The sequence below is a fragment of the Gigantopelta aegis genome, chromosome 12 (genome assembly GCF_016097555.1).
Source record: "Gigantopelta aegis isolate Gae_Host chromosome 12, Gae_host_genome, whole genome shotgun sequence".
NCBI classification, from domain to species: Eukaryota; Metazoa; Mollusca; class Gastropoda; order Neomphalida; family Peltospiridae; genus Gigantopelta; species Gigantopelta aegis.
Window position 1 is genome coordinate 9,534,438 of NC_054710.1, and position 15,633 is coordinate 9,550,070.

At 37.7% G+C, this 15,633-nt stretch overlaps 1 protein-coding gene across 1 annotated transcript in view; it reads left to right on the plus strand.

The window, feature by feature from the left end:
* The window catches only part of LOC121385722 (coiled-coil domain-containing protein 191-like), a 55,466-nt gene that overhangs the window by 20,790 nt on the left and 19,043 nt on the right, over nt 1–15,633 (plus strand). Inside the window, exons 5-10 of the mRNA XM_041516486.1 lie at nt 1,782–1,951; nt 3,733–3,837; nt 6,509–6,627; nt 7,200–7,374; nt 9,622–9,812; nt 13,295–13,547. Of these exons, the coding sequence (XP_041372420.1) occupies nt 1,782–1,951; nt 3,733–3,837; nt 6,509–6,627; nt 7,200–7,374; nt 9,622–9,812; nt 13,295–13,547 (1,013 nt within the window). The remainder of the gene's footprint in view (nt 1–1,781; nt 1,952–3,732; nt 3,838–6,508; nt 6,628–7,199; nt 7,375–9,621; nt 9,813–13,294; nt 13,548–15,633) is intronic.

Genomic DNA, 15,633 nt, shown 5'->3' on the forward strand with positions numbered 1-15,633 from the left:
GATCCCTGTATGCTAGTACACCGACAGGTAAACTAGGGAACAGTGGGGGGGGGGGGACCGTCTAACTCTGTGAGATCCCAGTACACTAGTACACCAACAGGTAAACCAGGGAACAGTGAGGGGGGGGGGGGGGCACCTGTCTTATTCTGTGAGATCCCAGTATGCTAGTACACTGACAGATAAACCAGGGAACAATGAGGGGGGACCTAACTCTGTGAGATCCCAGTACGCTAGTACACCGAAATGTAATCCAGGGCATAATGTGTGTGTTTTGGGGTGGGTGGGAGCTATTCAAAAAGTCACCATTAAAAAAAAATTCAGGGGAGTGCTTAATTGCTCCCCTAATTTAGATTATGGAAGACAAGACTTTACCATTACATATTGATACCGGATATAAATTTACATCCTGAAAATCACTCTCCTTGAACTAATCTTAGGTGAGTGATGAGGAGCGAGAGTGATTGCTCACCGTAAACAGCAAGGTCTGCTATTCAGGACTTACTTATCAACTGCAATTTGTGAATCTGATGCTGTAATATTTAAAAAATCCCAGGTATCTATAGTTTGACCATCAGGGGATGCTTTTTTCAAACTATGAACTTTACTACAAGTTATTTATTTCTGAGCTGATAGTTGTCTAAATTGCGCACAAAAGGAGTATTTTTTGGTTATTTCTAAAACACTTTTACTTTTCTTCATATGTCAAACCAAACTGAAATTATTTACATAAAATGTATTTATAGAATGATGGGACGGACTATAGTTTGACATTCAATGTTCAAGCAACATCTGTTATATGATATAATTTACATGACTGGTATATTAATGGCTGTGGTAAATGGTATTCTGTCTGTGGGAAAGTGCATCTAAAAGATCCCTTGCTGTGGTGGGTTTCATCTAAGACTGTCAAAATTATATGCTTCACATCCAATAGCTGATGTGTCAATGTCACTATTGTGCTCTAGTGGTGTTGTTAAACAAAACAAAATTTCATCTAAAATTATGTCAAAATTATCACATTTTTGACATCCATTAGCTGATGATTAACATATTAATGTGCTCTGGTGGTTTTGTTGGAAAAAAAAAAAAAACCCAACCTTTTTTCATCAACATTTATACATGAAATAGGTTATACTATGGATAAATTGAATAGCTCCCACCAAAGATATCGAGGATAATAAACGAGTTACCAGTTATTATCAAATTTATGTTGTGACAAGTGAAAATTATTTCACGAGGGACATAAATTTGATAATAACTGGTACCGACTTTGTTATACTATTTATTACCCCAACTATTTTGGGGTTTTTTTTAAAGCCTTTATTTTCAATACAGCCTACATCGGCTACACGTCCATGTATATAGAAATGACGTAAACTGCTTTACTGTTCTTTGCTTTGACTTTGTATTTTATTCACAGTTCACAGATAACATTCAAAACCCAAAGTTCTGTATATTCTGTAAAAAAAAAAAAATCTATAATGAATTGCATTAAACTACCATTTTATTACAAGTTTAACACTGAAACCAGAAAGACACAAACGCTTTAAACTACATGACGTCATTGTGTGTGCTTTGCCAAATCATGATGAGTTCATATTTAGTACCGACCAGGTGATTGGTTTGTTGGCGTCAACTAGTCCAAATGTAAGTTAAACCAATGCATGATAATTTCTCAGTGAGAAATTATTATTTTTATTTTCCCCGTTATGAGTGCCTGCTGGGGTAATGTATATATATATATATATATATATACATATATATATATATATATATTTCAGATAATTTCTTTGATGTTGACAATCTTGACGAGACATCTGCGGTGGAGTCGATCGTACAGAGAATGCTGGGTAAACAAGTGGTTCAGGAGGATTTCCTCAACGACCTCGGCCTCGATGAAAGCAAGAAGAGGAAAGATCCAAGACTTAAGATGGAGCTTCGGCATCAGCAGGTTCTGTTATAAATATACTCAACAACAAAAGTTTAGCAAATGTCTTTTATGACGTCTAAATTTGCCATGGTTAAAGAAAACCAGATCCTCCTGTTGTGTTAAGGCAAAGGTTGATGAGTTTGTTGTTTGTAAATTGCAAACATTTCAGATGTGAATACTAATTAATAAAAATAGGTTAATTTATAAATGTTATACCATTTCTTTTAACATTAGCTAAACTTTCATTGTTGAGTATATTATGTTGATATTTTAGATATTAAAAAGTGGGCAGAACGTAGCCTAATGGTAAAGCACTCGTGTGATGCGTAGTCGGTTTGGGATGGATCCCAGTGGGCTGTTTTTCTTTCCAGCCAGTGCACCACGACTGGTATATCAAAGGCCGTGGTATCCTGTCTGTGGGATGGTGCATATAAAAGATCCCTTGCTGCATTAGGAAAAATGTAGCGGGTTTTCTCTGATGACTATATGTCAAAATGACCAAACGTTTGACGCCCAATAGCTGATGATTAATTAATCAATGTGCTCTAGTGGTGTTGTTAAACAAAACAAACTATAGGGTGTATACTACCAAATCAAATCCCATAGACGACAATAGTAACATATGAGGCTGAAAATCCTACCTGCAGCGTATCAATCGACATAAACTCCACGGATGTAAATACGATCACCAATCACCCTCAAAGTGAATCGGGAAAAAAATAGGAGTCAAGCTGCTCATTTCTGAGATAACGGGTAGTATCTATGACTACCCTAGTTCCGCACAAAATTCTAGTATTTTTTTTTTACAGGTAACCCATACATGTTTCAAACACAAGGCTATTTGACACAGTGGTACTAGATGAAATAAAATTGCATACATTTTTTCCCCAGATGAAATTCTTTTTTTTTGACAACCAACACACACATTTATCACCAATCACAGGACTTGTGGTGTTCACTTCTATATCAAAAGTTTGGCGCACCTCAAACTTTGACCCAGCTGGAAATTATTTGGTTTAGTACTACCTTTAACCGTTGATAAACAGAGGGGCAGGATTTAAATCAGTCGGTTGAGTGCTTGCCTGAGGGGATTGTGTCGCAGGATCGAACCACCTCAGAGGATCCATTCAACTGATTGGATTTTTTCACGTTCCAACCAGTGCACCACAACTGGTCAAAGGCCGTGGTATGTGGTTTCCTGTCTGTGGGAAAGTGTATGTATAATTATAAGATTCCTTACTGTATTAGGAAAAATATAGCGGGTTTCCTCTGATGACTACATGTACGTGTCATAATTACCAAATGTTTGACATCCAATAGCCAATAATAAATCAATGTGCTCTAGTGGTGTCATTAATTTTTATTTTTATATCGATATTAATAATGGTAAATAATAATATTTGATTAGCAGAGAATTTGTCACAATGTTTTTTTAATGTGGAAACTATCAACCAATTTTACATTAATCTGTATTTATCGAAGCTCTGCTGAGACAAATATCGATTAACTAGACACAGTTGATATTTTATATATTAAAAAACTTGAGTAGCAAATTTCATTTATCCTACAACACTTCTAAAATAACATTTTAATTCTGAATCAATATTTTGTAAATTACATTTCTACTGTCTCCCTCATCTGTAATATGACAATCACATTGTTATATTTAGATATACTTTCCTGTCTTGTAACTAATCGTTAACCACTGACAGAATACCAGGGTGTCAGATAGCATTAATTCATGTTTCTCTTTTTGAATAAATAACATAAGTGTGTGTTTTCTTCTATTGTTTGATATACAGGTGAAGGAAAATCGTGAAAAACGTGAGAAAGAACTTGAGAAAAAGCGCAGAGCTCTCAGAGAGAGAAAAGACGCCCACTTACAAGCCAAACAAATCATAAAGAAGGTACTGTGTATTGCATGGTACTAACATTCTATTTTATTGACCATATGCTTGTAAAAATTTTGAACATTGTGAATAGTTCGTAACAAGGTAAAATATATAAAATAATTGTTTTTATCCCACTGCCCCCTTTCCTTTTACCCTGTCGGTGGACCCATTGGGCTATTTCTCGCTCCAGCCAGTGCACCACGACTGGTATATCAAAGGCCCTGGTATGTGTTATCCTGTTTGTGGGATGGTGCATATAAAAGATCCCTTGCTGCTAATCGGAAAGAGTAGTCCATGAAGTGGCGACAGCGGGTTCCTACCTCAATATCTGTGTGGTCCTTAACCATATGTCTGATGCCATATAACCGTAAATAAAATGTGTTGAGTGCGTCGTTAAATAAAAGATTTCCTTCCTTCAATATCTGTGTGGTCCTTAACCATATGTCTGACGCCATATAACCGTAAATAAAATGTGTTGAGTGCGTCGTTAAATAAAACATTTCCATCTTCCTTTCCTTTTACTCATTTGAATTCCATCTCGTTTCTTCCGATCTGGCAACTCTTATCTTTCAACTTCTTTTGCTGTCTACCTCCACATCCCAATCCTTGTCTCTCCAACCGCGACAGGTGCTTGTCTCTTGTGGCTATTTGTGACACACATCTGTCATTCCCCATCAGCTTTTAGCTATGGGCTTGTTCTGACCACTTCGGGGAGTGTTCAGTAGTTACTTCTGACATTGTTAAGAGGCACTTGTAACCACCTACTATACTCCCCTCCTACCGGTGGGTTAGTGCCATGGGTCAGACCAGACACGGTAAAATCTTATTTGGATTATAAATTCATAAATTTAATGTTTTACTTCAGCTAAAATCATAATAATGTTATTTGTACCAAGGGAGATAACTTTAAAAGTCAAGACATTTGGAAATTATACGGTTTGATAAATTCATAGCCCGGATACTGAATTTTTGGTCAGGGTTAGTGGACATTTTTTAACTGGATTACTATAATATGTAGGGCACAAGCTGAAGCTTCAAAGAAAGCTAGTGACTTTCTCAAATACTTGTGGAACATTGGATGATGTTGATTTAAATATTTTTCTCCTTAATTAGGAACAGCATGACTTTTGAAACATTGGGTTATGTTGATTTAAATATGTTTCTGCGTAATTAGGACAAGCAAGACTTTTGAAACACTGGGTTATGTTGATTTCAGTATGTTTCTTCTTAGGAATAGCAAGACTTTTGAAACACTAGGTTATGTTAATTTAAATATTTTTCTGCGTAATTAGGAACAGCTTTTAAAACACTGAGTGATGTTGATTTATATATTTTTCTGCATAATTAGAAATAGCAAGACTTTTGAAACACTGGGTGATGTTGATTTAAATATTTTTCTGCGTACTTAGGAAAAGCAAAACTTTTGAAACATTGGATTATGTCGATTTAAATATGTTTGTGTGTAATTTGGAAAAGCAAGACTTTTGAAACACTGGGTAATGTTGATTTAAATATTTTTCTGCATAATGGAATAGCAAGACTTTTGAAACACTGGGTGATGTCGATTTAAATATTTTTCTGCGTAATTGGGAAAAGCAAAATTTTTGAAACACTGAGTGATGGTCGATTTAAATATGTTTCTGCATAATTAGGAACAGCATGCCTTTTGAAACACTGGGTGATGTTGATTAAAATATTTTTCTGCGTAATTAGGAAAAGCAAGACTTTTGAAACATTGGATTATGTTGATTTAAATATTTTGTGTGTAATTTGTAAAAGCAAGACTTGAAACACTGGGTGATGTTGATTTAAATATTTTTCTGCATAATTAGGAATAGCAAGACTTTTGAAACACTGGGTGATGTTGATTTAAATATTTTTCTGCATAATGGAATAGCAAGACTTTTGAAACACTGGGTGATGTCGATTTAAATATTTTTCTGCGTAATTAGGAAAAGCAAGACTTTTGAAACACTGGGTGATGTTGATTTAAATATTTTTCTGCATAATTAGGAAAAGCAAGACTTTTGAAACACTGGGTGATGTTGATTTAAATATGTTTCTGTATAATTTGGAAAAGCAAGACTTTTGAAACACTGGGTGATGTTGATTTAAATATTTTTCTGCGTAATTAGGAATAGCAAGACTTTTGAAACACTGGGTGATGTCGATTTAAATATGTTTGTGTGTAATTTGGAAAAGCAAGACTTTCGAAACACTGGGTGATGTTGATTTAAATATTTTCCTGCGTAATTAGGAACAGCATGACTTTTGAAACACTGGGTGATGTCGATTTAAATATGTTTGTGTGTGATTTGGAAAAGCAAGACTTTCGAAAGACTGGGTGATGTTGATTTAAATATTTTCCTGCGTAATTAGGAACAGCATGACTTTTGAAACACTGGGTGATGTCGATTTAAATATGTTTGTGTGTGATTTGGAAAAGCAAGACTTTCGAAAGACTGGGTGATGTTGATTTAAATATTTTCCTGCGTAATTAGGAACAGCATGACTTTTGAAACACTGGGTGATGTCGATTTAAAAATGTTTGTGTGTAATTTGGAAAAGCAAGACTTTTGAAACATTGGATTATGTTGATTTAAATATTGTTCTGCTTAATTAGGAAAAGCAAGACTTTTAAAACACTGGGTCATGTTGATTTAAAAAAAACATTTTGCTTAATTAGGAAGAGCAAGAAAAAGAGATAAATGCGAAACACGAAGAGATGGAGATAAAACAAGAGATGGCCAGTATCCGCAAACAGATGCAGGAAGATAGAAAGAAGATGGAAGAGGAGGCATTGAGGTAGATTTCAGAATTCTTATCAGTTTCAGACTTATCACTTTCAGAATTCTTATCACTTTCAGAATTCTTATCACTTTCAGAATTCTCATCACTTTCAGACTTATCAGTTTCAGACGTATGTGTTTCAGACTTTTTACCACTGAGATTTTTTTTTATCGCTTGCAGAATTTTTTACCACATTCAGACTTTTATCACTTTTAGGCTTTTTACCACTTTCACCACTTGCATGCTGATTTACCATGTTAAGACTTTTTTTTACCACTTTTAGACATTTATCATAACTTTTTCCCACTTTCAGTCTTTTTACCACTTTCAGACTTTTTACCACTTTCAGACTATTTACCACTTTAAAACTTTTTACCACTTTCAGTCTTTTTACCACTTTCAGACCTTTTACCACTTTAAAACTTTTTACTACTTTAAAACTTTTTACCACTTTCAGACTTTTTACTACTTTAAAACTTTTTACTACTTTAAAACTTTTTACCACTTTCAGACTTTTTACCACTTTCAGACTTTTTACCAGCATCACTTTTCCTATTTTCAGTCTATTTGTCTGTTTGTTGTTGTAGACGTAAGAAGGAGAAATGGCAGTCGAAGAATGTGTCGCGAAGTGAGATAGAGCAGAGATTGATGGAGGAAAACAAACAACAAATGCTGAGACAGCTGGAACAGGAGGAAAAACGACGACTTATGTTCAAGAAACTCGAAAAGTTTCAGGCTAAACAAGCAGCCAAGAATTTACTAGTGAGTCTTTTTATATACCCATCTTTGACCGGTCATATTATGGTATCACATTGTCCGTCTGTCCATTCATCCATCCATAAATGCTTATCTTTCTTATCAGTTCATATAGGATCAACAAACCTTGTATGCAAATATATCTTGAGATGGCGGTGTGTCGCATGCCATAACTAGGTCACTGCGACTTACTTTTCACCCATTATTACAAATGTACAGTGGGTACAGAAATTTTAAATAGTGCATATTAAGAACTTGACAGGAAGGTGTTGTGTTATACATATGCCAGAACACCAGAACACATTCTTCAAAGCTGCCCTCTCTTCCAAAACATAAAGCAAAACATCCGGCCAGAAGAAAAGAGCATCAAAGAAAAGCTATGGAGCAGCGCTGGTGAGCTCCAACTGACGATCCAGTTCATTGATGCAGCTCATCTTATGGTTTAGTGAGCATATGAAACTGAACGAAAAGAAGTAGAATACTTATGCAGTTTCTTTCAGATCTGTGTTTTTTTGTGAAATAAAGGTTTTCACCAATACACTTAATTCTCAGTAAAAAAATCCATATACCATATTTTCCAATGTATTATGTGCACTGGCGTATAATACTCACCCCCTGCTTCCAAGAAAAAAACCATGAACCACAATATAATGCGCACTGTTTTTTTAAACCACACAATCGATGGTGAATGCAAGATGTACACCTGTCACCAAAATTAAGTAAAAGCGAAAGCAGCAGTATATTTAAAAAACAAAATTTTAGTTAGGTACTTGCGTACATATACCTACATGTCACACAAAACATAGGCTAGTACTTGTGTACTTAACATGTCACACATGCATAAATCAAGACAAAAGTATATACTCATGTAAATGACTAATAAATAAATGAAAACAAAAATATAGCACATTACATTAGGTTCTCGTGCCCAACATTAATGCGCGAGATTTCTAATTTTATAGTAGTGCCGTATATTTCCGGTTTGACGGAAATGGCCGAATTAAATCTCATGGAAATTAAAAAATATTTACAGTTGATTTTTGTGCACTTTTTGGTGAGGTATGGATGTTTTTGTACATTTATTTTGCATTTTTTACAATGCATCACAAGTGAAAAGCAATTTTTAAGAGTGTTTTGGCATTTTGTTATAATGAACACTGTCAATAACCTGTAAACTACGATGGACGATTTTTTATGGGCGATCGCTGGACATTTTTAAAAGATGTTTTTTCTATTGTTATGTATAATGTGTACACCCATTTTTAACCTGTATTTTTGTCGGGGGAAAATGTGCGCATAATACATGGGAAAATACGGTACAGTCGGATGTCTTTAATATTTAATATTCTGTTCTATTTTAATTCCATTATGCTCTATAATACATCTCAGAGGTCCTAATGTCTCACACACCATCCCAAACCCTTTTTTCATCACTAGGGGTGGGATGTAGCCCAGTGGTACGGGTTTCGCTCGATGCGTGGTCAGTGTGGGATCGATCCCCGTCGTTGGGCCCATTGGGCTACTTCTCGTTCCAGCCAGTGCACCACAACTGGTATATCAAAGGCTGTGGTATGTACTACCCTGTCTGTGGGATGGTGCATATAAAAGATCCCTTGCTGCTAATGGAACAATTTTAGTGGGTTTCCTCTGTGACTGTGTCAAAAAATGACCATATGTTTGACATCCCATAGCCATTGATTAATAAATCAATGTGCTCTAGTGGTGTCGTTAAACAAAACAGACTTTTTTTTTTTTTTGCTTTAGCTGTATTCTCAGAATGATTGTTAAATTTGTATGTCTTTATTTCCAGTGGGTTATATTGTTTTCTTGGCAGATCATGTTTGTTTTGACCTGCTTTTTAAAGAACATAACAGCCTCTTTGGAGCCCTGTGTATTATTGTTAACTAGGGGTAGGACGTAGCCCAGTGGTAAAGCATCCACCAGATGTGCGGTCGGTCTAGGATCAATCCCTATCGGTGGACCCATTTTGGGCTATTTCTCGTTCCAGCCAGTGCTTAACAACTGGTGTGACAAAGGCCGTGGTATGTACTATCCTGTCTGTGGGATGGTGCATATAAAAGATCCCTTGCTGCTAATCGAAAAGAGTAGCTCATGATGTGGCGACAGCGGGTTTCCTCTCTCAATGTCTGTGTGGTCCTTAACCATATGGCTGACGCCATATAACTGTAAATAAAATGTGTTGAGTGCGTCGTTAAATAAAACATTTCCTTCCTATATTGTTGAATGTTTCAGATTCTACAACAGCACTTCTCTGCGTGGTATAAAATAGTTCTTGAGCGCAGGCTCCGGATAGGGAAAGCCCGCGCTCTCTCGGACTGGAGGACGTTACTACGGGCCTGGAATGCGTGGAGGTCATACGTGAGGTCACGTCGCATTGACATTGAGACGAGGCAGTTTGAACAGAGCATTGTTGAAGCAAACAGGTGAGGGGTTGGCTTTTCACAGGTAAATCAGAGCATTGTTGAAACAAATAGGTGAGGGGTCGGCTTTTCACAGGTAAATCAGAGCATTGTTGAAACAAACAGGTGAGGGGTTGGCTTTTCAAGGGTAAATTAGAGCATTGTTGAAACAAATAGGTGAGGGGTCGGCTTTTCACAGGTAAATCAGAGCATTGTTGAAACAAACAGGTGAGGTGTCAGCTTTTCACAGGTAAATCAGAGCATTGATGAAACAAATAGGTGAGGGTCAGCTTTTCACAGGTAAATCAGAGCATTGTTGAAACAAACAGGTGAGGGGTTGGCTGTTCACAGGTAAATCAGAGCATTGTTGAAACAAACAGGTGAGGGGTTGGCTGTTCACAGGTAAATCAGAGCATTGTTGAAACAAACAGGTGAGGGGTTGGCTGTTCACAGGTAAATCAGAGCATTGTTGAAACAAACAGGTGAGGGGTCAGCTTTTCACAGGTAACTCAGAGCATTGTTGAAACAAACAGGTGAGGGGTTGGCTGTTCACAGGTAAATCAGAGCATTGTTGAAACAAACAGGTGAGGGGTTGGCTGTTCACAGGTAAATCAGAGCATTGTTGAAACAAATAGGTGAGGGGTCGGCTTTTCACAGATAAATTAAGAGCATTGTTGAAACAAATAGGTGAGGGGTTGGCTTTTCACAGGTGAATCAGAGCATTGTTGAAACAAACAGGTGAGGGGTCAGCTTTTCACAGGTAAATCAGAGCATTGTTGAAACGACTAGATAAGGGTCGGCTTTTCACAGGTAAATCAGAGCATTGTTGAAACAAACAGGCGAGGGGTCGGCTTTTCACAGGTAACTCAGAGCATTGTTGAAACAAACAGGTGAGGGGTTGGCTGTTCACAGGTAAATCAGAGCATTGTTGAAACAAACAGGTGAGGGGTTGGCTGTTCACAGGTAAATCAGAGCATTGATGAAACAAATAGGTGAGGGGTCAGCTTTTCACAGGTAAATCAGAGCATTGTTGAAAGAACTAGATGAGGGTCGGCTTTTCACAGGTAAATCAGAGCATTGTTGAAGCAAACAGGTGAGGGGTCAGCTTTTCACAGGTAAATCAGAGCATTGTTGAAACAAACAGGTGAGGGGTCGGCTGTTCACAGGTAAATCAGAGCATTGATGAAACAAATAGGTGAGGGTCGGCTTTTCACAGGTAAATCAGAGCATTGTTGAAACAAACAGGTGAGGGGTCAGCTTTTCACAGGTAAATCAGAGCATTGTTGAAACAAACAGGTGAGGGGTCGGCTTTTCACAGGTAACTCAGAGCATTGTTGAAACAAACAGGTGAGGGGTTGGCTGTTCACAGGTAAATCAGAGCATTGTTGAAACAAACAGGTGAGGGGTTGGCTTTTCACAGGTAAATCAGAGCATTGTTGAAACAAACAGGTGAGGGGTCAGCTTTTCACAGGTAAATCAGAGCATTGTTGAAACAAACAGGTGAGGGGTTGGCTGTTCACAGGTAAATCAGAGCATTGTTGAAACAAACAGGTGAGGGGTTGGCTTTTCACAGGTAAATCAGAGCATTTAATTTGTATGTTACGTCATTGAAAAAGGCTCTATTGGTCGGAAACATTTTACAGTGGTTGTAAACTCAGAACTGTCCATTTAAGGAATATTTTATTAGCCAAAGCCTAAATGTTGTAGCCACTTTGTAATAAACTTAGCAATTGACCAATTTGGCAATGTACAGGGTGAGCCTACTCACTCTGTTGGCTGTTGGTGAATTGCTAAAAAAAAAACCCACCAACATATTGGCGATAAAATGTCATATTTGGCTAATACATTTTGACTTAAATTAGCTACTTTTTAATATTTATAAAAAAAAGAATACTGAGGGTGGGACGTAGCCTAGTGGTGAAGCGCTCGTCTGATGCACAGTCAGTTTAGGATCAATCCCCATCGGTGGGCCCATTGGGTTATTTTTTGCTCTTGCCAGTACATCATGACTGGTATATCAAAGCCATGGTATGTGCTAACCTGTCTCTGGGATGGTGCATATAAAATATCCTTTGCTACTAATGAAAAAATTTAGCAGATTTTTCTCTTTAAGACTATGTCAAAATTACCAAATCTTTGACATCCAATAGACGATGATTAATAAATCAAAGTGCTCTAGTGGTGTCGTTAAACAAAACGAACAAAAAATACTGCAAGTTCATGGAAACTGACTAGTGATTTCTCTAGCTTTCTGGTTACCTACTGTAGGTCCAGAAACAGCTTTAGCCAAGCTTTGCAATTTTTATGTGTAAGTTACATGTAAATATTGATTTGTATTTCACCTGCAGAGTCCAGTGTATAATCTTCAAAGTACAAAATCTGACCATCTCTCCCCTAAGATGAGTTCAAGGAGAGTAATTTTTAGCGCCTAGGGGCAGGTGGGATTTAGCTCAGTGGGTTGAGCGCTCACCTGAGGTGCTTGTGTCGCAGGATCAAACCACCTCAGTGGATCTGTTCAACTGATTGTTTTTTTTTCTCTTGTTCTAACTAGTGCACCACAATTGGTTAACGGCTGTGGTATGTGCTATCCTGTCTGGGGGAAGTGCATATAAAAGATCCCTTTCTGCATTAGAGAAAATGTAGCGGATTTCCTCTGATGAATATGAGTCAGATTTACCAAATGTTTGACACAGGTCTAATAGCCGATTATGAAGTAATCAGTGTGCTCAAGTGGTGTCGTTAAACAAAATAAACTTTTTTTTAGCTCCTATTAGCATGTGGATTTATATGGTAACAATACAATCTAAGTATCTGGAGCAGTCGTTAGTTAGTGCCGTGGGGGGGAGGGGGGAGGGGGGTGGTCAAAAGTGTACGGTTTGTACGCTCGTGAAAATTTTGAAAATTATGGATGGCCCCATACCTCCGGCCCCCTAGTCCCCTGTTTACCACCTATCCCCAGTCCCTTGTTTACCACCCACCCCCAATTCCCTTTCTTCTATTGCCTATGCTGCACTTTCTATATTCAGGGCACAATATTTCACGAGAACCGTTGTTCTGTTCGCGTGTCAGTTACGCAACTTTAAAATCACGAGAACCGCCAATCGGTTAGGCCTACGTGTTGAGCAATTACATTCTAAAATTAAAAGTACCATATATGAGTAACGAAAGTGAAAATCAGTTTATATTTTTAAATACATTTGAACCACCAATGTAGCACAGAATCCATAGTTCAAGTGTTTTAGGATTAGGTAGACCTAACTCATCGGTTACGAGAACTATATTCACGTAACCGAACAATCGGTTACCTAAGTAAAACTCACGTGAACTGACTTCCGGTTACCTCAGATTTTAAAATATTGTCTCCTGATATTTAGTTGTGCCTGACTGTTTACCACGTACCTCCAGTCCCTTGTTTACCACCCCCAAAATCCCTTTCTTCTATTGCCTATGCTGCACTTTCTATATTTAGCTGTGCCTGACTGTAGACGATGTGTTTTGTTTCACAGGAAGAATCAACAGGCACAGAGGCACCATCGCTGTACTCTGCTGAGAAAATACCTCACAGCCTGGCAGCTGTACGTGCACCAGGAGGCGGAGCGCCGCGAGATGGAGGAGACACAGAACAGAACACGCAGCAAGATGATGGCGCTGCTAGACGCCGCTGCAACAGGCAAATTGTGGAATGAGAAAAAAGCGGAAGAGGATGCAGGAAATAAACGAGCAACTGGAAGAAATACTGTATCTGATGCAGATAAAATAGTATGTATTAGAAATTTACTGTTGCGGGAGGGGAGGGGAGGGGAGGGAGTTATGAAACTCAGTGGTAGAGAGCAACTGTAACATGAAAATTGTGGAATGAAAAAAAAGTGGAAGAGGAAGCAGAAAATAAATGTTTGTAATGGGAGAAAAAAGACTTCTTCATTTGAATTGATGCATTGCACCTGATGCTCTGTCGATCTAGGATCAATGCCCGTCAGTGTGCCCACTGGGCTATTTCTCGCTGCAGCCAGTGCACCACAACTGGTATATCAAAGGCCGTGGTATGTGCTGTCGTGTCTGTGGTATAGTGCATATAAAAGATCCCTTGCTACTACTGGAAAAATGGAGCGGGTTTCCTCTCTAAAACCATATGTTAAAATTACAAAATGTTTGACATCCAATAGCTGATGATTAATAAATCGATGTGCTCTAGAGGTGTCATTAAACAAAGCAATCTTTATGCTCCACTTAGTTAATGCATGCCCCTTCCCTTAGGCAAGTACTTAATACAGATTTGTCTTCAACATTGTTTAATGTATCATCATTTAAACTTTAGAATTAGCAATTTGCAAAAAATAAAGAAAAATTCTTTGGCCAAAATCGGGCTTCAGTTTAATTTTTATTTGATGTTTGAATTTGCAGTTTCATCATAAAATATATTTGTCTCAGTCAGCTTAGAATTTGTTTGGGCTGATTTGCCTTTAACCTGATATAATGTGAATTAGAAAAATACTTAGCAATTTGACCAGTTTGGTCGGCTCAGTCGGTTATGTGCTCACTTGAGGTGCTTGCGTCACAGGATCGAACCATATAGGTGGATCCATTCAACTAATTTGTTTTTTTCTCTTTCCAATCAGTGCACCACAACTGGTCAAAGGCCGTTGTATGTGCTTTCCTGTCTGTGGGAAAGTGCATGTAAAAGATCCCTTGCTGCATTGGGAAAAGAAAAATGTAGCTGGTTTCCTCTCATATACGTGTCTGAATTAACCAAATGTCTGACATCAAATAGAAGATGATTAATTATTCAAGGTGCTCTACTGGTATCGTTAAACAAAACTAAGTGTAACTGGAGTCAAATTCAGGTTTCAGTTTCAAAATAAAACAAAATTACGGCTCTCTATAAGTTTGATTTAATTTGTGTTGGGGTGATTTTTTATACTGTAAGCTTTATATATATATATATATATATATATATATATATATATATATACCGGCCTCCGTGGCATCATGGTTAGGCCATCGGTCTACAGGCTGGTAGGTACTGGGTTCGGATCCCAGTCGAGGCATGGGATTTTTAATCCATATACCGACTCCAAACCTTGAGTGAGTGCTCAGCAAGGCTCAATGGGTAGGTGTAAACCACTTGCACCGACCAGTGATCCATAACTGGTTCAACAAAGGCCATGGTTTGTACTATCCTGCCTGTGGGAAGTGCAAATAAAAAATCCCTTGCTGCTAATCGGAAGGAGTAGCCCATGTAGTGGCGACAGCGGGTTTCCTCGCCAAATCTGTGTGGTCCTTAACCATATGTCTGACACCATATAACCGTAAATAAAATGTGTTGAGTGTGTCATTAAATAAAACATTTCTTTCTTTCTTTCTTATATATATATACTTTAGATCCTGAAAATAACATGTCCCTAAATTAATGCAAGTGATGGTGGGCAATGGAAATGTTTGTACTTTTCTAACAACACACGTCTGTGTACCTTTTGGTTAAATCCAAGTTAAAGGCGCCTTCAATGAGATCAACTCACTAACATGTCTGTGTACACATCAATTAACCTGTGTAGTCCCTAGTGTTTTTAGTGAGACAAATTGGAACCATATTTTTGCAGCAATCGTTTACTTAAATCTGGCTAAACATTAGCATACATGTACCGTTAGAACTGAATATTAATTTCAAAGTCATAATGAAATAACAATTCACCCAGTGGTATGCTGACATAATTGCAGCAAACTTGAACAGTAAAACAAAGAAATGGTCGACCTCAACCTCAAGATTACCGATTAGCGTACTAAAACCCATTCATGCACGATGGATTGAGTCGGCTTTTGACAGGGTGGCCAAAGACCCTGCAAATGT